This window comes from Podarcis bocagei, assembly GCF_964188305.1.
Source record: "Podarcis bocagei genome assembly, chromosome: 1".
Classification (NCBI taxonomy): Eukaryota; Metazoa; Chordata; class Lepidosauria; order Squamata; family Lacertidae; genus Podarcis; species Podarcis bocagei.
Genome location: NC_138125.1, coordinates 114,175,832 through 114,198,162, shown reverse-complemented (window position 1 = coordinate 114,198,162; position 22,331 = coordinate 114,175,832). Strand labels below are relative to the sequence as shown.

General features: G+C 43.4%; 1 protein-coding gene across 6 annotated transcripts in view; it reads left to right on the top strand.

Annotated features, from left to right (window-relative positions):
- Positions 1–22,331, top strand: part of ABCB11 (ATP binding cassette subfamily B member 11) — an 83,184-nt gene that overhangs the window by 47,487 nt on the left and 13,366 nt on the right. For 5 of the 6 annotated variants that reach the window (XM_081195086.1, XM_081195085.1, XM_081195087.1 and 2 more), the window contains 15 exons: positions 838–971; positions 2,387–2,558; positions 3,541–3,665; positions 4,844–5,018; positions 5,757–5,870; positions 7,058–7,168; positions 7,278–7,403; positions 8,712–8,915; positions 10,126–10,296; positions 11,709–11,910; positions 15,145–15,208; positions 15,881–16,016; positions 16,157–16,321; positions 21,139–21,243; positions 21,349–21,510. In XM_081195086.1, the coding sequence (XP_081051212.1) occupies positions 838–971; positions 2,387–2,558; positions 3,541–3,665; positions 4,844–5,018; positions 5,757–5,870; positions 7,058–7,168; positions 7,278–7,403; positions 8,712–8,915; positions 10,126–10,296; positions 11,709–11,910; positions 15,145–15,208; positions 15,881–16,016; positions 16,157–16,321; positions 21,139–21,243; positions 21,349–21,510 (2,166 nt within the window). Of the gene's footprint in view, positions 1–837; positions 1,005–2,386; positions 2,559–3,540; positions 3,666–4,843; positions 5,019–5,756; positions 5,871–7,057; positions 7,169–7,277; positions 7,404–8,711; positions 8,916–10,125; positions 10,297–11,708; positions 11,911–15,144; positions 15,209–15,880; positions 16,017–16,156; positions 16,322–21,138; positions 21,244–21,348; positions 21,511–22,331 lie in introns of those variants that run through there. The other variant, XM_081195088.1, reaches the window with a different exon arrangement.

Here is a 22,331-nt window from a genome sequence, read left to right as displayed (position 1 = left end):
CATGTCCATGTGTTTAGTGGGCCTCTGTTGTCAACATACTGGAGTAGGTTTGTAAGCCTGAGATTTCTTCCCATGCTCCATGTCATGTAGAATACACACAAAGGGACCGAGTATTTATTTTGCTGTTTAATCATAAGAGTTAACAGAAGTGGTTTGGTTTTTTTAGAGTTAGCTCCTCAATGTCAAGATCAATAATGGTAGGCAAGGATCTCTGGAGGCAGTTGTTGAGCTTTGGGGGGGGGATTACGCAGGGTTGTTGGGGGGGATTGCCGAAAATCGCTCACTCGCATGCGTCCAAAAATCTGCCTCTCAAATGTCCCCTCACTGGCAGAAGCTGCCAATCACCCGCCAAATTACCGCAGCTTCAGCCACTCAACGCCAGCCATTGATGCAGCAACCAATGACACGCCCAATAGCCGCTGACAGCCGTGGCAGCAACCAATCAAATGTCCACCCTATGCACTATCCATGTATAAGACAATCCCTACTTTTTAGCATAATTTTTAAAGAATAAAACTTATACCCAGAAAAGTACAGTATATATTCTGTTCCTGGTTAAAGCCAGGCAATTCCCACTAATGTAACTGTGTTAACGGCTCCTGCCAGCCATTGTAGCATATATCTGTAGATGCCTGAATCAACTTATAAAGCATGTGCAGGGTTTTTATAACAGAAATAATCAATGCCAAATAAACCCAAAATTAGAATATATTTTTTCCATTTAGCTGGCTGAGCTGTCAATATTTGCATCGTGGTTTCGTAGTTGCTAGATGATCACCCCCTCCCCCTTTTAACTGTGACTCTTCCTTATCTCTCATTCTTCCCTACCCCCTACAGATCAGTTTATGGGTAATCTCAGCCGCTCGACAGACGCAGAAAATCAGAAAAGCCTATTTCAGGAAAATAATGAGGATGGATATAGGCTGGTTTGACTGTACATCAGTGGGGGAACTCAGTACACGTATTTCTGAGTGAGTAATCTCAGACATCCATTGGTGAATGAGGTCAGCATGTTTTTAAGACGCAGCATTCTAATGAGTAGTTTGTGCAAGGTTATGTGAGTGAAGAATAATATCTACAGTATTACTTGTACCAGACTGGGGTCTGACTCCAAAGCAGAGCTAATATTCCACTGGATTTTGCTAGCAATGTGAGAGAAAATTGGCTTGAATCTGCACTTCTTAGAACAATAAACTAGTTGAAAACAGAGCTGGCTTTCCAAATTCACACTTGTGATGCAGTTCTTCAATTAAAAATGTGTAGAAAAATGCATATATATTGGGGGGAAATGTACATTAAAAATGCACATATTAGTGAAAATCACATACACAAAATGCATTACATAAGGGAATACTGCTTGCAAAAAAATGTGCGCATTAGACAAAATTACATACAAAAATGCATGTTCACACTGAAACCACTTTGAGGTACATAAATTTAATGAAATAATAATAAGGAAACATTGATGCATTTCTGTAAGGACATTAAAAATAATCATCACAAACTGATGAGAAAGTGCTGCAAAGACCAGAAAAAATGAGAAACTAAAAAAACCAAAACTGATGGATTTGTCCATCTTTAGCAGCTGCTGAAAACAACAGGTATTAAAAGGGTAGAAGATGAAACTATTATCTCTGCTTGAAACTTCCTACCATTAGGAAACCATTACTTTGCATGTGTGTTGAGATGTCGAAAAGGCCACCATAGGCACTTAAGCAGAGATGTAGAAGCAGGTGGGAAGAAGCAGCCATGAGCCTCACAGGGAGAGGGTGGAAACACACAGATAACAAGGCAGGTGTGTCATGTAGACATTTTTCTAGCAAAAACATCTAAGGCCTTCCCTAACCTGGTACCTTCGACCTGCCTTGGACTGCATCATCCTCAGCCAGTGCAGTCGTAGTCCAAAACATCTGGAAGGCAGCCCTGTTTGCACCATCAACTGGCCTGCCATTTTTTCACAAGCTGGTGATGCTGGTGTTCTGCTTTTGTTGCTAAGTGACCCTGCCAATGCTCATTCACTCTCCTTTTCCATGGCTGACACATAGCACAGCCAGTCTCCAAGCTTACAAGGAGAACTGGGGTGAGGAGGAGAAACACAAGCACGGGTTTGTTGGCAAGTAGAGTCCAAGAGTGGGGTGGTTCGTAAGCCAAATACCTGTCCCAGAAACCCAAGAACCTACAGCCTGCCTGGAATCTAAAAGGAAAGGCTTGTTTACGTCAGACCTCAGTTCCCAAATGTCTGAACAAAGGAACGAAGAGATAGAAGCAAATGAGATAAATGGCTCTCATCAACATTTCTCCAATGTAGAAACAAATTGAATGAATATTTGGGATTGCAATGAGGGTCATATGCAACTGCTTCTTCAACTTTTTTTGTTCTCCACAGTGACGTAAATAAAATAAATGATGCTATTGCTGATCAAGTAGCAGTCTTTATCCAGCGGTTCACCACCTTTATTTGTGGATTCATGTTAGGATTTGTCAGAGGCTGGAAGCTGACCTTGGTTATTATCTCAGTCAGTCCACTACTTGGGGTTGGAGCTGCCATGATTGGCTTGGTAAGGAACAATGCCATTCGTATCTAATTATGGCTGCTTTGTAGTCATGGAGAACTATGGCAAGATTTTAAAGTCACTGGCTGTTTAAAAACAACAACTACTCCACAGAACTCTGTCAAACCACCTACTAAGGGTTTTTTTAAAATCTGTCCAATATCTATTTTTCACTGTTGTTCAGTAGTGCTGTCTGTCTTTCCTATAACCAAACTGAGAGCCTCAGTAAACCCAACTGGATTTTTGCCATTGACTTCAGAGGGATGTTCATGCAGTAATGGAAGCCACAATACCTTAGATCAACCTTTCTCAAACCTGGTGTTCTGCAGATGTTACTGGATTACAGCTGGAGTTATTGGACTACAGATATTACTACATCTCCCATCAGTCCCAAACCAGCATTGCCAGGGTTGTTTGGAGTCGTATTCCAGCAACATCTGGGGGGCATCCAGTTGGGGAATGCTTCATTAGGTAATTTTTGTTGTGCCATAAGACTCTTCCTTGGTTTTGCTGCACAAGCAAGCACGTCCAGCCCTCTGAAAGCTGACTCTGTGGAAGGCAGGCATTTAACAAACTCCCTGTCAACCTTGTCTAAACCTTCACAGAGAAATCCTCTGTGAAGCTGGAAGGCTGACAAAATCTTTGTAATAGAAATATTAGGTGTGCTGCGTAACGGTTGTATGATGGCATATGCAACATCAATATTTTATATAGCTGATTCTAGAGCACAGTGGAATATGGTGATGTTGCCTAAAATGCACCTATATAATGCACTAGATAAGCCAACCTGATCTATCACATAAGCTATTTAGCACATGACTATGGGTAGGTGAAGTGAGCAAAAAAGAAAAGAAAAAGAAGAATGAATTTGCTACATAAATGTGTCCTTTGTAAATGTAGATAACCCAGTGTGACAGCAAGGAGCTTGTAAAATCCAAAGGAGAAAAACCTTCACTGCCTAAATGAATCTTCTTACTGATTGGTTTAGGCTGTGGCAAAGCTGACAGGTCGAGAATTAAAAGCTTATGCAAAAGCTGGCGCTGTGGCCGATGAAGTGCTCTCATCCATCAGAACAGTGGCTGCTTTTGGAGGGGAAAGAAAAGAAGTTGCAAGGTTGGTTCGTGTATCATGACTGACTCACAGACCTGAAGAAATTTAAAAGCAACAAAGCCTATGATTTTTAAGAGCATAATATGTGCAGGAAGATGAATCCTCTCCTTTGCTGTAGCTTAGATCCACCCTGTCTATCATCCCATACAGTACACTTTCCCCCAAACTTTCTAGTACAGGCACCCCCCCCCACTTACATGGGGGTTATGTTCCAGGCCCCTGCACACATAAGCGAAAATTGCGTAAGTGGGGAGCATCCTCTAAAAAGCCTCTAAACCTCTGTATCCCCCCTGCTCCCCAGCTCTCTCTCTACTTCTCTCTCTCTCTCTTTCTCTCTCCACACAACTCTATCTCCAACTAGAGTTGAAGCTCTGGGACCAGCTGGAGGACGTGTGAAAAAGTGGCTGCTGCTGCTGCTGCTGCTCTTGCTGCTGCTGCGCTACCCTGCACATCAGCTGTTAGGTGGGGAAGCTGAGCAGCCTAAACAAAGCCCCGCTGTGCCTTGGGTCTCTTTGGGGCTTCCTCCGCCCTCACTGACGTTCTCTTCGGGCTCTGGAAAGGGTCTTCTTGCAAGCCACAGGGACTCTCCAGCTCGCTACCACTATTTCTAGGGATGAACGTATCATATCTATCTATCTATCATCTATATCTATCTATCTATCTATCTATCTATCTATCTATCTATCTATCTATCTATTTCCCAGCACTGCACATATATGCAGTGACACGCCAGTCAATCATGCGTAGGTGGGGAGAATGCCTGTATTTCAATATGATATGGGGAGGAAATAAGGTGCAGGAAGGGGAAGGGGTCCAGCACCCCTCATCCAAAAAAGTAGAAGATAGACTCCTCCCCCTTGCACTACCCACCCCTTATTCTGAATCAGACCATTGGTCCAAATTGTTCAGCATTGCCTACACTGAATGGCAGCAGATGTCTGGGGTTTCACGTGTGAGTCTCTCCCAGTCTGACCTGGAGAGGTTGGGGACCGAACTGAGCACCTTGCACATGCAAAGTGTGCACTCTGCCACTGAGCTACAGGCATTACACCTGCACCATGCAAGCATGCCTCTTTTGTAACTCCTTCAACCCCAAACATGGCCCTTATTTAGCCCCTTTGCTGCTGTGTTTTATTTTTCTCAAATGCACTTCTTAAATTTTCCTTTTGTTCTTTCCGCAGATATGACAAAAACCTAGTGTTTGCCCAAAACTGGGGAATTAGAAAGGGAATAATAATGGGATTTTTCACCGGTTACATCTGGTGCATCATTTTCCTGAGTTATGCGCTAGCATTTTGGTACGGCTCAAAACTTGTTCTTGAAGATGAGGAGTACTCACCTGGCACACTTATACAGGTAAGGCTTTCAGTGGTTTCCCCCGTTTTCCCCCCTCAAAGCACTTGCACTTCCAGCCACCTCATTGCTTTGAGGTGGGTGCTTTGTAAACTTTTCAGTGTAACCTTAACAGGTGGGACCTGTAGTGTAAAGCTGCAGCGTACCTAGTAGGAGGTATTCTGTTCAGGGTTCCAGCTAGCCTTGGTGCAGAATTCTCCTCTTCTTTTGCCACCATCCCACACATTTTTCTGTCACACCTCCCTACAGCCAGTCAGCATTCTATACTTACCAAGCATATTCACTGGGCTGATATTTGTGTGTGTGTGGGGGGGTGTCCCTTGGGGTCATTTCCTCCTCTCCCCCTCCAGCTGGCTGAGACCTTCCTCCTTTGCACAAATGGTGTCATTTTGACTACTCAAGGATTGCCGCTCAGACAACGAATTCACTATTAGCATATAAGATATATTTCAGAGCATCCTTTAACCTTCTTTGGAACCTCCCTCTACTCATCTGAAAATTTGAAATGTTTCCCTTAGTTGAGAAAAGAAAACAATAAGGCCATTTTAAATTGCATCCCTGCCTTCAGATCTATAAATATCGTTTTTGTACCCTCCTTAATATATCACACAGGGCGAAAACATTTTTCTGCCTTCCAGAATGATTCCTTCTAATTATAATTTAATTTCTGCTCCAATGCAATTTTTAAAGCCACCCAGAAAACATAATTGTTTTTCCCCACCCCCTTTTCTTTCTTTTCAGGTTTTTTTTGGAGTTCTGGTAGCTGCCTTAAGCCTTGGCCAAGCTTCTCCTTGCCTGGAAGCCTTTGCCACTGGCCGAGGAGCTGCAACAAATATCTTTGAGACGATAGATAAAGTGAGTAGCTCAACTGGTTCAGCACCACTAGCCTGTGTTGGAGGGTGAAATAAATGAGCCTTGCATCAGCTTAAGGGCTTCTGCCAACAGCACAGATGAGAAATATTATGGTGATTAAGGGAAAAATTGATTGCAGATTAAAGCAAACCAGCACCATGCCTGTGCATTTGACAAAGAGCGCATTCGTCCAAGTGGCAGTTCTAAATGATTGCTTATGAATATTCAAAGTATCAGCAAGCTCCAATATTTATCTATTAGGAGTCAACTCTATAAGCGGCCTGATCGCCAAGACACTCAGCTCCGCAAAGTGGTTTCAGGAATTAAGCCGCTATGGTCTCCCTTGATTTATAAGGAATGAAGTGAAGCCAAAGGCTCAGATAAGGGCATTAATACATATAGTGTCACCAAAGCTTCAGGGAATGGAGAGAATGGAATAGCCAGCAAATATAACCCTTTGTAATCCCATTGGGGGCAAATAAGCTACGTCCGTAGCAGCCAGCTGTGCTCTTCTGCTTTTAGCTCTCGCATAGCAGAAAATAATGCTTACTTAACAGCTTTGATGCGCGTGATTAGAGAACGAGACGAGTGGGTCGTAGGAAAATGTGTACAATGCCTTGCACTTTTTGAAGAATATCTTTAGCAGTGCAATCCTGTGCATGGCTACGCAGATGCAAGCCTGAGTTCAATGGGATTGACTCCCAGGAAAGCCAAAGTTATTCCCCAAGCATGGTCTGGGCATGTGGTCTCTTTGCATAGCAGGCACATTGTGCCCCTTGACTCAAAGACCAGGTGAAAGGTGGACAGCACGGAACTTGGGGGTGGATGAAAACAGGCCAAAACTTTACAGATTGCAGCAAAATGAGCAGAGTTGGCATGGCAAAGGGCCAGGATTTGTTAACATCCTTAGACTTCACCATCCCAATTCGCCTGTTGGGGAGTGCCATGGAAGTTGACTGGCATGTAGGTAGGCAGTGTGGGGGCTACCCAAGTGCCAGGCATCCCATTGGGAATCTGAAATGGGTGGCTCCATGCCCAGCCAACCCCAGGCTCCGGCCAGGAGCTGGAGCAACTCCTTAAGACCCTCTTACAAGGGTCTTCCTTATGTTTGGATTCTACCCAGTGCAAAAAAGAGAGAGAAAGCAGCTTTTCTACAAGGGAAGTAATATAACCGATTAACTCTGCCCCAGAAACCTGTTATTGACTGTATGTCAGAAGATGGCTATAAGCTGGATAAAGTCCGTGGTGAAATTGAATTCCATAATGTGACTTTCTACTACCCATCCAGGCCTGACGTAAAGGTAAGAGCTTCACTTTTCTGGTTAACCATTATAGCTGCTTCCAGGTACTTCTTTGAACATCAGGGAAAACACTTTTTAAACATGTGATCTTTTTCATTTTTATTTCCAGATTTTAGAAAAACTCAACATGGTTATCAAGGCAGGGGAAACAACAGCTTTTGTTGGACCCAGTGGAGCTGGAAAGAGCACCACAATACAGCTCATCCAGCGATTTTATGACCCTAGCGAAGGCATGGTGAGAGCTTTACCTAACTTCTTTGTAAGAAAGTGGTCACTTTCATTTTCATCCCTCCCCCCACCCTTTTTAAATAAAAATCCTGTAAAACGACTACATAACTTCCATTTTCATTTAAAGAATCCTGGGACATGATTCATTCCCACTGTGGGTATAGAGCAGGGGTAGGCAACCTAAGTCCCGTGGGCAGGATGCAGCCCAATCACCTTCTCAACCTGGCCCGTGGACGGTCCAGGAATCAGTGTGTTTTTACATGAGTAGAATGTGTGCTTTTATTTAAAATGCATCTCTGGGTTATTTGTGGGGCATAGGAATTTGTTCATCCCCCCCCCAATAGATAGATAGATGATAGATAGATAGATAGATAGATAGATAGATAGATAGATAGATAGATAGATAGTCTGGCCCACCACATGGCCCACCCACGGCTGAAAAGGTTGCTGACCCCTGGTACAGAGCAGGGTAAGGGGAGAAATTAGATTCAGTTTGCATTTAAAGGTGAACATACTTAATTTGCGCTTTCTGAATCAATATATGAAGTGAAATCCAGCCAGCCTTCGAAATTCACAGTTTTCTGAATTTTGCAGTGCAGTTCTCCAGCAAAGTAGCATGTACATAGAATAGGGTAAGGTAAAAAGGTAAAGCACCCCTGTATGGTTAAGTCCAGTCAAAGGCAACTATGGGGTTGCGGTGCTCATCTCGCTTTCAGGCTGAGGGAGCTGGCGTTTGTCCACAGAAAGCTTTCCGGGTCATGTAGCCAGCATGACTAAGCCACTTCTGGTGCAACGGAACACTGTGATAGAAGCCAGAGCACATGGAAACACCACTTACCTTCCCGCCACAGCAGAACCTATTTATCTACTTGCACTGGCATACTTTCAAACTGGTAGGTTGGCAGGAGCTGGGAGCTCACTCTATCGTGTGGATTCGAACTGCCAACCTTCCAATTGGCAAGCCCAAGAGGCTCAGTGGTTTGGCTACAGCGCCACCTGCCACCCTCATAGAGTAGGGTACAAAGTGCTTAAAGGCATTGATTAGTAAATATAGCATATAAAACGGCATTGTATTAGGGAAATTGCATTTCAGAAATGTGTGCATTAAGCAATATTCATGCTAAAGAACTTTCATGGGAACTTTTTTTGTTAAAAAAAATCACGTAGTAGTGTGGAAATATGAAAACTGGGAGAAACCAAAATTGACAGATTCATCTATTCCTAGTGTAGAGTCTATTCCAATATCAAATACTGAGTGACTGAACAAGTGTATTATGACTATTTATCCTGCAAACAACTTGTTGTTGTTATGTAGATTACTCTAGATGGACATGATATTCGTTCGCTTAATATTCAGTGGCTGCGTTCTTTGATTGGCATAGTTGAGCAGGAACCAGTCCTGTTTGCTACCACCATTGCAGAGAACATTCGCTATGGTCGGGAAGATGCCACTATGGAAGACATCATCAGAGCAACCAAACAAGCCAATGCCTACGACTTTATCATGGATCTGCCTGGGGTAAGGCAAGCTTCAGTTTACAATATTCAAAATCCTGATGTGACTGCATGCCTATCTAGCTTGTGACCTACAAAGTCATGCACACCTCACCAGCCACGCATTGTGGTCTTCCAGAAGTGTTTGTCTGTTTTTGCAGCCTCAGGCAGGCATTGAGAACAGAACATTTATCACACCTTGGTGGGTTCTTATACATGGCTGGTGGTGGACCATTACTGTGTAGGTCTATCCGCAGTGTTCAAGACAATATGGACACTTGCCGTCTTCTACAGTGGCCACTATCTTTTGAAGTTTATTTGTGGTTCCTTCCTTCAAAGGAGAGAGAGAGAAAGTAGATTTTTTTTTGGTGATGCCAGTGTTTATTGGCTGCAATTCCAAGGTGCGTGCCTGAGTCACTCATGCACCTACTAGGAGTTTCTTGGGTAAATTGCTTCTCAGCAGACAATCCCTTGTTGGATTAAGACCATTATTGGTATTTCCTTTTCCTTTTCCTTTTCCTGGGTAATGAAGAGGCCATAAAGTGATGTTTAAATGCACATGGTTGTTCTCAGTAAGTTGACTGCTAGTAGAAGGAGGATAAGGACTTTCAATGGCTGTGTTCTACCTTCACTGTCAAAGTTGCTGGGGAACACAAGTTGGGGGATGGAGGACTGCTGTTGCATGCAGGTTGTGGGCTTCCATAGGTACCTAGTTGGCCATTATGGCCAGGTGTTCTTCTCTTCAAAGATACATATGAGACTTGCTTCTTCAGGTGCCTTGATATTTTTTGGGTGGGTCAGGGTGTACAACACATGTCATTCTCAAACTTATTTTGACAATTTCGAGGGGACCTAGCCATATCTCCATGGCAGAGCACATGCTTTGATTGTGTAAGCTCCACCAAAAAGACCTTAGCTAGAAAGCCAGCTGAAATTTATTGTCTGAGATCCAGGACACTCAAAAAAGATAGATAGCACCCGGTTAGGTGGATCCGACTTCATGGTTCTATTTCATGCAGAGAGGAATAGAAGCTTGTTTTATTTCCTTAACAAAGAATTGTGTGGATGATACCTGCTTCGGGAGCACATGGGGGTTTCCTGCTAGACTAGAGAGATACATAAGCTCACACCTGCACTGGGAGCACAGACAGAGGATGGGTGCAGCTCTCACCATTGAATAGGATCGAGGTGAAGACCTTTGTCACTGGTTTCATATTCCCATCCCACCGTTTTAGAAATTTGACACCCTGGTTGGAGAAGGTGGTGGTCAGATGAGTGGAGGCCAGAAGCAGCGGATTGCTATTGCTCGTGCTTTGGTTCGAAACCCCAAAATCCTGCTACTGGACATGGCTACATCAGCACTGGACAACAAAAGCGAAGCTACAGTGCAAGAGGCCCTTCATAAGGTTTGGCATATTTAATGAGTGGGCAGATGGGCAGGGGATAATAATAATAATAATAATAATAATAATAATAATAATAATAATAATAATTATTATTATTATTATTATTATTATTCAGTATCATGGAGGTGGGGGTAGGAAACTTTTAAAAAAACCCACACCCTCTTAAGTATAATCTCCTTAATGGTAGAGATTAGTCTCTTCTCCCCTCCACAACTTTCTTTTTATAATAAGTTTACAAGATACAAAATTATGGTGAGGTGTGGTTAGGAGACCTAATGTGACATAATGATTATAGTGCCAGAGTAGGAGTGGGAATCCGATATTCAACCCCCACATTCAGGCAGTCACAATCTCTCTTGTGAGGATGAGATCAGAGTGGGGAAGAGAAAGAGGAAGGGCAGGCTAAAATCCAGTTAGCAACAACAACAACGACAGTGCTATTCAGAGCTTTGCATTTGCTCCAATGCAAAATTGGTGTTCTCTGGGTGTTCTTGAAATGAATGGAGAAGCCTTTAGGAGCAAGGCCGGGCCCCCGCTATGTGCGCTCTGGAACTTGCTGCATGTTTCCATAAGAAAATCAGTAGAGTGGATGCGAGTTTCTACAGCCTAGAACCTCACATCGACCCATTAACCAACAAACGTGCATGCAGTTTCCAGAATTGTTAGGCTTGTTAGCAGTGGAAACGTGGGAAGGGAGCAGTGGCAGATCAGAAGCTCAACCTGTGGTGGGGAAGAGTTTACCCCCAAAGACTTTCCCAACACAGCTCTCAAAGAGCTGTTGGGAAGAGTCATGTTGGGGAATGACATGGAAGAGGTAGTGTTTCCTGTACTGAATGGACCCATTGAAATCCATGGGCACGACTGACTGAAGTCCTTTGATCTCAGTGGGTCTGCTCTGAGTATGTCTTAGTTAAATGAAACCCACAGCTTTTAAGCTTCCAACCTTTCGTACTCATTTATATGGGAGTAGATGAGTGTTCCAATACCAGAATTGCACAGCCAGGAAGCGCACAAGCACAAAGTTAAAAAAGCGGGGGGAATTGTTCAGTAAATAGCAGGCAATGCTGGAGATGGGAGGTAGGCATGCTGCTCTTCAAACATTTGCTTGGAAATGAATATAAATATCAGTGCTGGTGTAAGACAGCTTGACGGGCACACACAGAACGTACAGATTTCTGTGTACCAGCATTCATGCCCCTCTTGCAAGCATCTCATAGGCACCTGGTTTGCAACGGTGAGTGGCCTCGATGGGCCATTAGTCTGATCCAATAGAGCTCTTTGCATGTCCTTACACCAGTTAGGCTTCATTCCATGCTCCATGACCGACCACACACACAAAAGCAAAGAGACCAAAGCCTACCTGTTTTACTCATCTGTTTGCTTCACCGATATTTCCCCCCCTATTGCTTTAGGCTCGCGTTGGGCGCACGGCCATCTCCATTGCTCACCGCTTGTCCTCAATCAGAACTGCTGATGTCATAATTGGCTTTGAGCATGGAAAAGCAGTGGAAAGGGGGAAACACGAGGAGCTGATGGAACGGAAAGGGGTTTATTTCACACTGGTAACTTTGCAAAGCCAAGGGGACAAGGCACTCACTGACACGTCGGTGCAAAGCAAGTACCTTATTCTGCGTTTCTGAACACGAGGTCAAGGTTTACTAACTCAAGGAATTAATTTCCTTTTCTGTACTAACACAACTATTTCCCTATGGTCCCATGAAAAATCAGTGCTACACATAGGTACAAAACAAGCTGTGCCTTATTCCAGGGTTAGATTATTTGTGCATCTATCTCTGGGTCACTGATGCACCTCTCTCTCTTTGTGTGTCAAGGTCCCCAGGGCCACGCCAATAACTCACACACCACACAGAATTTTTTGTTTAAGGTTTTTTGGCATAATTTTGTTTAATTTTGGCCACAACTTTATTAAAATACAAAAATGTGAGTGGTTGCTTAGGCACCCCCATGGGGGACAGACTGCCCCCCCCCATGGGGGACAGACTGACATTCCGCACGATGCAAAAGTCAGAAAAGGGGAATACACTTGGGGGTAGCGACGGAGCAGGGAACCTGCCCTCAGCCCTCCCCAAATGCAACCAGGAGCTCTTGCATGGCCCGAGCCCCCTTGACAGAGTGGACAAGCAATAGTTAGCCCCCAATTCCTTTAACGGAATCCCTTGCAGCAGCAGCATTAGAGGGGCAGGCACAGCCAATCCATGCCCCTCAACCAACCAAACCATAAACCAATGCCTAACCGCAACCTTACAAGTTGTGACGATTTGCTACGCAGTAGGCAAAAACCAAATGGCCCCAGCCAATCAGCCAGATGGACAAAATTCCTACTGGGCCCCTGCCCCAAGAGCAGACGACCCCATGACAGGCATAGCAAGGTCAAAGCGAACAACCCTAAATATAGGGAGGGGGGACGGGCAATCCGATGCACGGGCGAAAAGAGGAAGCCCTAGCTTCGTGCAAGGAGTTTTAGCATTTCTGGCTGTCAATCAACAAATGGCAACATTAACTTCTTCCCAACAAGGGAAGCCCAATCACAACAGTGGCCAATGATCAATTAGCCCAGCCCACAACTTTGGAGTGTCCTGGCGGCCCCCACCGGAACACATGCTCTCCATGAAGGAGAACACGCTTTCCCATTATGGCTACCTGTGATCCTGTTAACTGGAGATGCTGGAGTTCAAATCTGGATTCTTATGCATTCACAGCCTGTGCTCTGCTACTGAGCTATGGTCCCTGGGAGCAAGACCACTTTACTAGTGTCAGACTTTGATGACCCCTCAACCAGCATTCTTTGCTGACACAAACTGAACAAGCCTTCTTGCTGTGCTGCAGTCCGTTTTTAAGAACGCTTCAGATTTCCGAAAGAGTTGTTGGAGCATGCAGAGCTGATATAAGCTCAGACATCTTGGCGTTCTTCTAACTGAAAGCATCTTCTTACTACTCTGGGATACATTGTTTGGAAATATAAGGCACAGGGCCTACATAGTCTCAGGGCTGCTTCCTTTTTTTTTAATATATATATAAATTTTTTATTAGTTTTTTAACATACCATTTTCAACAGTAATTAAACATACTTTTACATCCTATTCATTTTTTTTTACTTCCATCAATCCTGTCTGAAAATTTTCCAATCTAATCTCTTAGTATGCATTTCTTATCTTCCCTATTGCATTTCAAACTCATAACCAATATGTTTATCTTTTTCTACTTTGTAACACTTCGTATATTTCTCCTTACAAAACTTCTTGTAGTCCTACTAGCATAATTTGTTGATTACAGTTGCTCTTCAAATAATTCATATACTTCTTCCAATCTACTGTAAGTTTCTGGTCCCGCAGGTTTCGAATCCTTCCTGTCATTCTGTCCAATTCTGCATAGTCCATTAATTTCGTCTGCCATTCTTCTTTCATCGGAATTTCTTCTTGTTTCCATTTCTGGGCTAACAATACTCTTGCCACAGTTGTTCCATATAAAAACAATTTAACATCTTGTTAAAATTGTTAAGTCTCAGGGCTGCTTCCATTCCCACTGTGTTTCCTAATCACCAGTGAAGAAGAAAATTATAGCAGCCTTGACCCGTTGTCCCCTGCATTTGTGAGAATAAACTAAGGACAGAGTGCAATTTGTGCTGCGACTCACCATTTCAGAGTGTAGGAGGGGAGACTGCATGCTTGAATTCTGCTTGGAATGAAACATATCTGTATCTGTAAAATCAGTACATCAGGATAAAATGGTTATAATTTAGCTTTCATATCCTGATATTCTAGCTGTGTATTTGCAGTGATAATTTGAGGTGAGGGAATATTCGAATATGCAAGCTACCCCTTGTAGCTTGAAGTGGTAATGGTAAAGGTACCATTAGGTCCAGTCGTGACCGACTCTGGGGTTGTTCCGCTCATCTTGCTTTATTGGCCAAGGGAGCCAGCATACAGCTGGTCATGTGGCTAGCATGACTAAGCCACTTCTGGCGAACCAGAGCAGCGCACGGAAACACTGTTTACCTTCCCGCCAGAGCGGTACCTATTTATCTACTTGCACTTTGACGTGCTTTCGAACTGCTAGGTTGGCAGGAGCAGGGACCAAGCAACGGGAGCTCAGCCCGTCGCAGGGATCCGAACCACCGAACTTCTGATTGGCAAGCCCTAGGCTCTGTGGTTTAACCCACAGCGCCACCCCCATCCCGCTTGAAGTGGTACACCCCAACAAAAGCATGTAGCTTTTCTGCTCGCAGGTGTGCCAACTCGAATAAAATATTGGGGGGAGGGCAGGTAAGCCCCACCCCACATAATAGATCGCAAGACACAATGTATGCACACCATTTGACTGGCAATGCCTGTCTCAACTTGGGGGGGGGGCTTCAAATAGTTTAGGGGGGCAAAGGGACATTGACCCCTAGGAGTTGGCTCCTATGTCTGCTCGCTTCTATCCTTAGTGTGGCAGTTGCTCAAGATCTTTCATGTGCTAGTGGTCTGTGCTTTGTACATGCAAAGAGCATTGTTCTTCATAGCTTCCTTTTGCAAATCCAGTGATTGCCATACAGCTCAACATGGGGTCATAGGACCATGTGTGGACAACTGATGGGCTGCTAAAGGAGCACATCCAGGACCCTTAAAAAGCTGCTCTGCCAAAGAAGTGTACTTTAAGTTAAGCTCACGCTTTTTTGAACTAAAGAGAATTGCTGTGCTTCAGGTAGAATATTTAGCAAACCACCATGAAGCAAAAACTTTCAGCCTTGTAACGGGTTTGCTTCATACACTGTAAACACATACCAAAATATAAGAATGGAATGGGTGATCTCACTTTCTGATGGGCTTCTTTGGCTTTGTTTTACAGCAGCCGAACCAAAGCTTGAGAAAACGCAGTCTTTCGTCAGGGGAAGTTATCGGGACAGCTTGAGGTAAGCCTTTCAGTGGGGGACAAAACACAACACAATGCAGCCTTGTAACAGCACGTTCCTGTTTTGCTTCAGGTGAGGGAAAAGGATGTAGCACCCCTAGACATATGATGATGATGATGATGATAATGATGATGATGATGATGATGATAATGATGATGATGATGATGATGATTTATTATTTATACCCCGCCCATCTGGCTGAGTTTCCCCAGCCACTCTGGGCGGCTCCCACTCGACAGGCTCCCAATATGACAGGCAGCAACCAGTTTCTTTTGGAGTTTGACCTGGCAGTTTTATTTTTTTAATGAGAATCAGCCCACCATTGAGAATGGGTATTCTTTGAACTGGCAAAGGGACAGGAGCAGAAGGCTTGTTAATTAATAATAATTGATTGATTGATTGATTGATTTTTAAGTTTTGTGCAAACAAATCGGGATGAAGGCTTAATACTGTGAATAGGTTGTCTGGGGGAGCCCTTATTTGGAAGTTTCCCCTTTGAACTCAGTGAGACTTACTTCTGAGCAAACATGTCAAGCTTTGTGCCATAAATCTCAGGATATAGGTATAGTAAGTATTTCCGTAAACTATGATCGTGATAAGTAATAACGCTAGATGCAAACTCCTTAAACTGCTGTTCCTAAGACTTCACCTTTTCTCTTTATTCTTTCATAGAGCTTCCCTTCGACAGCGTTCCAGATCTCAGTTGTCAAATATAGTACCGGACCACCCAATGTCAGTTGCCCAGAACCATTCGGAGCATATCTATAGCACCAGGCAGTATGAAGAAGATGACAGTCCATTTAAGAAGGTCATTATTTGACAAAAACATCCATTTTGTTTCCTTTCTCTGGTCCTCTTGAAAAGCTCGCTGTATAACCCTTCCTCGAAGTTTCTACTGGGCAGCACGGAAAGAAGAATATCAACATATTTGCCCGTTTTCTCTTTTAGGAGCCAACGGCTGTAAAAGTGGAAGAAGTGAAGCCTGCTAATGTTACCAGAATTCTGAAATACAATGCTCCTGAATGGCCCTACATGCTGATTGGATCCCTTGGAGCAGGCTTCAACGGGGCAGTCAACCCACTCTATGCCTTGCTTTTCAGTCAGATTCTTGGAGTAGGTCATGACTAATTTCCTCCTTCTTGTATTGAATATGGTTTTTCACTACCCTTGTATTATGCAGGACAACTGCATGCCATGGGTGTGCCAAGCAGTCCTTATTACTTCATTTCCAACATTTTGGCTTGCTGCTTTTAGTAGTTTTTGAACATTTGTGGTCATTTGCCCAATTCCCATGCAGAACACCAGGTTGGGGAAGGGGACTGTTGACAATTGGCTCTCCCAGCAGACCCCAAGGACCGGGCAGCTGCATTCCAGAATCTTGAGGTTCATAGGCTTCTGGGGGTGCTCTGGAATTCATTGGTGGTGGTGGGGAGAGGTCTATCTTGGGAAGGAGGGTCTTCTGTTACAATGACAGGCCCACCAACAGTTTTGTAAACTGTTGGAGAATGTATGATTGAAACTTGTGGGTTGAGTCAGTTGCAAAAAAAGACATGACTGTTTCCTCAACAGACCCATAAACACCAGTACTCTGGAGATGAGCAGGGGGTTTGGGGTCTTGCATTAAGAGCCAGTTTCATGCATTCTAGGAGGCGGACATATTTTCATATATGTAGGCACTATGGTGATAAAGGAGATATTTCAGATCTCCAAAGGGTTTCATTTTTCTTTCTCCTTTAAAGCAGTTATTTGAGCAGCAGCACTGGGGGGGGGGGTGTCCAGCCTTGTCTTCCATACATTTCTCGATTGAAATCACACACACACACACACACACACACAAACACATCCTGCAACTGGCCCTGCTGGGAGTGGAGAGGGGGAGACAGGCATAATTCAGGTACCTCTCTTCCCCCATACCTCAGTACTGTTAATTTGATTAAGCTTAGAGCATCCCTCCACCTCACACCAATGGCTACTTTCAAGAGAAACAAGTAGAAGACTCTGAGTCTTGTTTGTTTGGCAAATTCCCCTGAGTTCACGGAGACATCTCCCCATAAAACAGTGCATTGGACTGCAACCTTAAATCTGAAAAGAGAAGAATAATTATATGCCCTCTTCCCCTTGATAAATTCCATGGCATCCTAGTAATCATAAATAGCTCAGTCATTAGAGCATGAAACTCTTAATCTCAGGGTCCTGGGTTCGAGTCTTACATTAGGTGAAAGATTCCTGTATTGCCAGGGGTTGGGCTAGATAGCCCTCATGCTCCCTTCCAACTCTACAATTCTATGATTCTATAAAGAAGTGAGCAATATAATAAGGGTCTGCTTTTATACATTTACAATATTCCAAAAAATACTTTATCCCTTTCCTACCTGACTGAAGTATGGAGGCATTTTATTATTAGACAGTAAACTCACAGACACAATAGCCAGTGCTGGTGGTGAATTAAATTCACCGGCACTAAAGCCACAAAGGCTTTGAACAACCCCTTTGCATGGTTTTATCAAAACAACAAAACAGGCATGCTGACAGACTCCCATGAAGGCATTATATGCTTTTAGAAAGCAAATGCATATATTGCTCCCTTTTTGCACTGTGCATTTTATAGTCACTTAAACTCAACGTTGATCGACTTTGGGCAGCAGTATTGGTTGAAAGTTCATGCGAAGACAGCCATAATTTATTCCACTGCTCTGTTTTATTGTGAACAAAGCATCTCCTTTTGGGAGTCAGCTAATCCCATTTCCTAGAAAAAATGAAGCACATTGGCCATCTGCAGAACACCTGTGGCAGGGGTGCCCCGCCGCCATCATTGCCACGCAGAAGCAATAAGCAGCTGTGGTTTCTGGGATCTTATAGCTCTCTTGTGAGATCTTGACAGAACCAGGAAACCACACACTGAGCAGCCCTGGCGAGCGAGGATTTGGTGGAGGGGTAGTGGGTGGCACCTTCCTGTTTCACCTTAGGTAGCAAAATGGAACACGCTCCCTCTGCCAACTAAGAGCCAGTGTGGTGTAGTGGTTAAGAGCGGTGGACTTGTAATCTGGGGAACCGGGTTCGTGTCTTCGCTCCTCCACATGCAGCTGCTGGGTGACCTTGGGCCAGTCACACTTCTCCGAAGTCTCTCAGCATCACTCACCTCACAGAGTGTTTGTTGTGGGGGAGGAAGGGAAAGGAGAGTGTTAGCTGCCTTGAGACTCCTTAAGGGGAGTGAAAGGCGGGGTATCAAGTCTAAACACCTCAACTAGCCCAGCATTCTGTTTTCATAGATGCCTATTGGGAAGGACACCCACAGGATTTGAGTGCAATAGATAACTACTTGTGGTTCACAACCACGGGCATCCAGAGCATACTGCCTCTAACAATGGGGCCAGAACTTGTGTCCTGATCCATCTACTTGCTACAGACACAAGGGATGGATCTACACACAGGGGGGAAATGCTATTAATAAGTCAGAAATTAAATCTTTATAACAAAAGAAAAAAAAGCTATGGAAAAATGCTTAGAATCTCCCGCCCCTCCCTTCTCTGGCTCAATCTGGTGCTGCATATTTATAATGCATTTAGAACGCTGTTTCTTGACTAAATTAGCTGAGTCCAAGGTTTCCTCTACATATAATGTTTAGTTCCAAGGCAGATCCCCCCCTTTTAAGGGGGCAAACTTGAAGACTAGAATCCAGCTGGTGTGGGAATTGCTTCTGCTCAACTTAGTTTTTATTAAAGGATTTTCATAGTTGACAAGGGTACATACAGTCTCTGTTTGCTTCTTCTAATCAGTTTGGAGTACGTAGTTACAGATTAGTTGACTTACTAAGATTTGCCCTGCATAGACAAACATCAAACGGGAACACAAAGCACGTGTTTCATGACCTGGCGATAGTGTAAAAGTTAGTTAGCAAGTCTGGAAGATCAAACTTCAGAGATCAGCATTTATAGCTTGAGAGCAATTGCTTTAAAAGTTAGTGTTTAAGTCTGTTGTTGTCAACATGCCTATGAACTGGTGGCTCAAAAAACTTGTCCAAAAGACATGGGGGGTGGGGAGGGAGGGATTTCATGAGCATAAAGAATGACCCCTCTTTGAGCGCTCATACTTTTTCCTATTGGCTACTTTCCCCATTCTGCCAAAGATAACAGGTAGCTTGTTGACCTCCAAAACAAATGTCCCAAAGAGTTAACAAACAGGATCTATGCCCTCCCTTGAAGGCACACTGATTATAATGTCTCTTAATGACACGGATGTGGGGCTTTGGGCATGTTTATAAGAAAGCAGAAAACTTCCTGTTTTTCCATTTGAGTTTTGACACACACACAAATTTAGTTTTACATTTCCCAGTGAGCATGTGATTGCGGCTGACTTTATGAGGATTAGGGGAACGTTTTAAATAAATGCTTACCAAAAAAGAGGCAGTGGGACTTACTGAGCCTTCTGCTCCTTCTCTGAAGACTTATTAGCGGATTGAAGGGCTTTTAAAACCTGACTTTTTCAAAGACTCGCTACTTGCCATTGTTCTCCTCTGGTTATTAGTCCCTTATGCCTCTTAAAAGCTGCATGGAAGATTTTTGTGTGGTTTTTCCCCCCACGTCAGTGATTTGTTTGTACTTCAGTTGGGTCCAAGTTCTCTAGTTTCTTGGTGCGGATTAATCCTTTGTTTTTGAAACCCAGGTATTAAACATAGTGCCATCAGTTATGAATAGCGCACACACCATTTAAATGGGATACTTCCCTGCAGCAACTACTGAAACACAGTTTAATTTGCTGGCCTGATATTCTCAACACTTCCTTTTTCTTAATGGTTTTAATAGTGTTTTATTATAATTATGCTATTTATCGCCTCGGACTACATAAAGAAAAGTAGGGTAATTATTCTATATGAAACAAATACATTTCATTTTTAAAAAATAAATTTTATGAAAGCGTATAGAGAAAAATACAAAATTTGATACATTTCCCCATTTTTTCACCAAACCAAGACTTTTATAGAGATACAATAAAAACACAGAAATGGGGGGGGGGGTAGAGAAATAGAGAAGGAGAAAGAAAGAAAAAACAGAAAAGAGGTTAAGAGAGATAGAAAAACAATATTCACTTTGTCTGATCCACTATAGTAGAACCAAATACATTTCAGATTAGAGAGAATGGCTTCTCCTCCTGACAGATTTGAGGCCTGGCACCTCTTTATTTTTTTAGTACCAAGCTGTACTTAGGTAGAGGAAAAGTCCCTTATAAAAAAATCTATAGCCTATTGATTACATTTGGGGAAATTCAATAGTTGTTGTTGTTGTTTAGTCGTTTAGTCGTGTCCGACTCTTCGTGACCCCATGGACCAGAGCACGCCAGGCACTCCTGTCTTCCACTGCCTCCCGCAGTTTGGTCAAACTCATGCTGGTAGCTTCGAGAACACTGTCCAACCATCTCGTCCTCTGCCGTCCCCTTCTCCTTGTGCCCTCCATCTTTCCCAACATCAGGGTCTTTTCCAGGGAGTCTTCTCTTCTCATGAGGTGGTCAAAGTATTGGAGCCTCAGCTTCAGGATCTGTCCTTCCAGTGCTGTACCAGGCCAAATTTGCTTGCAGGACTCCACTGAGTTCTCACACAAACAATACTCAAGGCAACTGTAAAACCAAAATGTGCTAAATCGGAGGTACCCAATACAGTGACCCCCTACAATTTACAACAACCATGGCCACTGGCCATGCAGGCTGTAAGTTGGAGTCCAATAACATCTGCAGGCTACCCATGGGCTAGATTGCATGATCCTATGATTTCCAATATCATTGCAATCATGTGACATGAATTCTGAAGTAGAGGCTCTCAATTCACTGCTTAGAGATGATTATAATGAAGCCGTGTGTAAATTGCCTAAATAGATAATAAAATTATACTGTTTTAGTTGGCACTTAATATTATGGCCCTTTATTTTCTTTCCCAAAAGACCTTTTCTATCCTGGATGAAGAAGAACAAAGATTGCAGATCAACGGCATCTGCCTGCTCTTTGTATTGGTTGGAGTTATATCATTTTTTACACAGTTTTTACAGGTAAATGACCATTAAGATTGGCTGTTCCATTTCTTTTCTTTACTCGTTTTTAGGTGCCTTGTGGCTGGCATATCTAGACTTACACATTCTTTAAATGCATTTCAGGGATATACATTTGCAAAATCTGGTGAGCTGCTTACAAGACGGCTAAGGAAGGTTGGCTTCGAGGCCATGCTAGGTGAAGAAATTGGTTGGTTTGATGACCACAGGAACAGCCCAGGGGCTTTGACCACAAGACTAGCAACTGATGCCTCTCAGGTTCAAGGGGTAAGAAATTTTATATAAAAGTAGCTAACACAATTCAGATATTGCCACATCAGCTGGGCATCCACTCAATCAAATTGAGACAAGATAATTATTGTTATGGGTTTATTGGATAAACATGCCTCTGAAAATCCATAGAAATGAAAGCTGCTGGTAAGGTGATTTTAAGAAAAAATGGCTATTTCGCATCTTGATATTTTTTTTTTACACTGGAGCATCTTTTAGCAGTCAACGTTCAGCCAAAAGTATATGACCTAGTTCTCACTGAAATGATAAAGCTGTGTCTCAGTTGTGCCATTTCGTTCCCAAGTGTGGGCTTACATGAAGGAATGATTCTTCACAGATTAAATTCAAAGATTCCTACACAAAAAACCAAGCACATCAGGGAACAGCCTAGGACTCTTCCCCTTAATGTTCAATTTCCCATGTACAGAGGCAATGGGGGTGTATAGATGTTCCCTCATTTGAGCCCCCACCTGCAGTCTGAAGTGGTTGAGATAGAGGCCTAAACGAGAGGGGCAGACAGCATAAATGGGAATTCCTTTCAAATCCATAATTCACACTTTGGACCCAACTTATCTTCCCATATGCCACTTCTTGGAAGGTTGCTACAAACTGGGGAAAATGAACAAAGTCCATTGCAGCCATGAGGGCGGCTTAGCCATTGCAGACCCTCTCCATGAGTGTGTTGCTGATGGGCCTGTTTTCACAATTAGGAGTGCCAGAGGTTTTTCAGTAACATAGGCAGGAAAAAGAGGTGCTTTGGCAACACATCCTTGCTCAGTCTCCTTGTTCCTGAAGGTGGGTCTAGAACACTTCAGGGA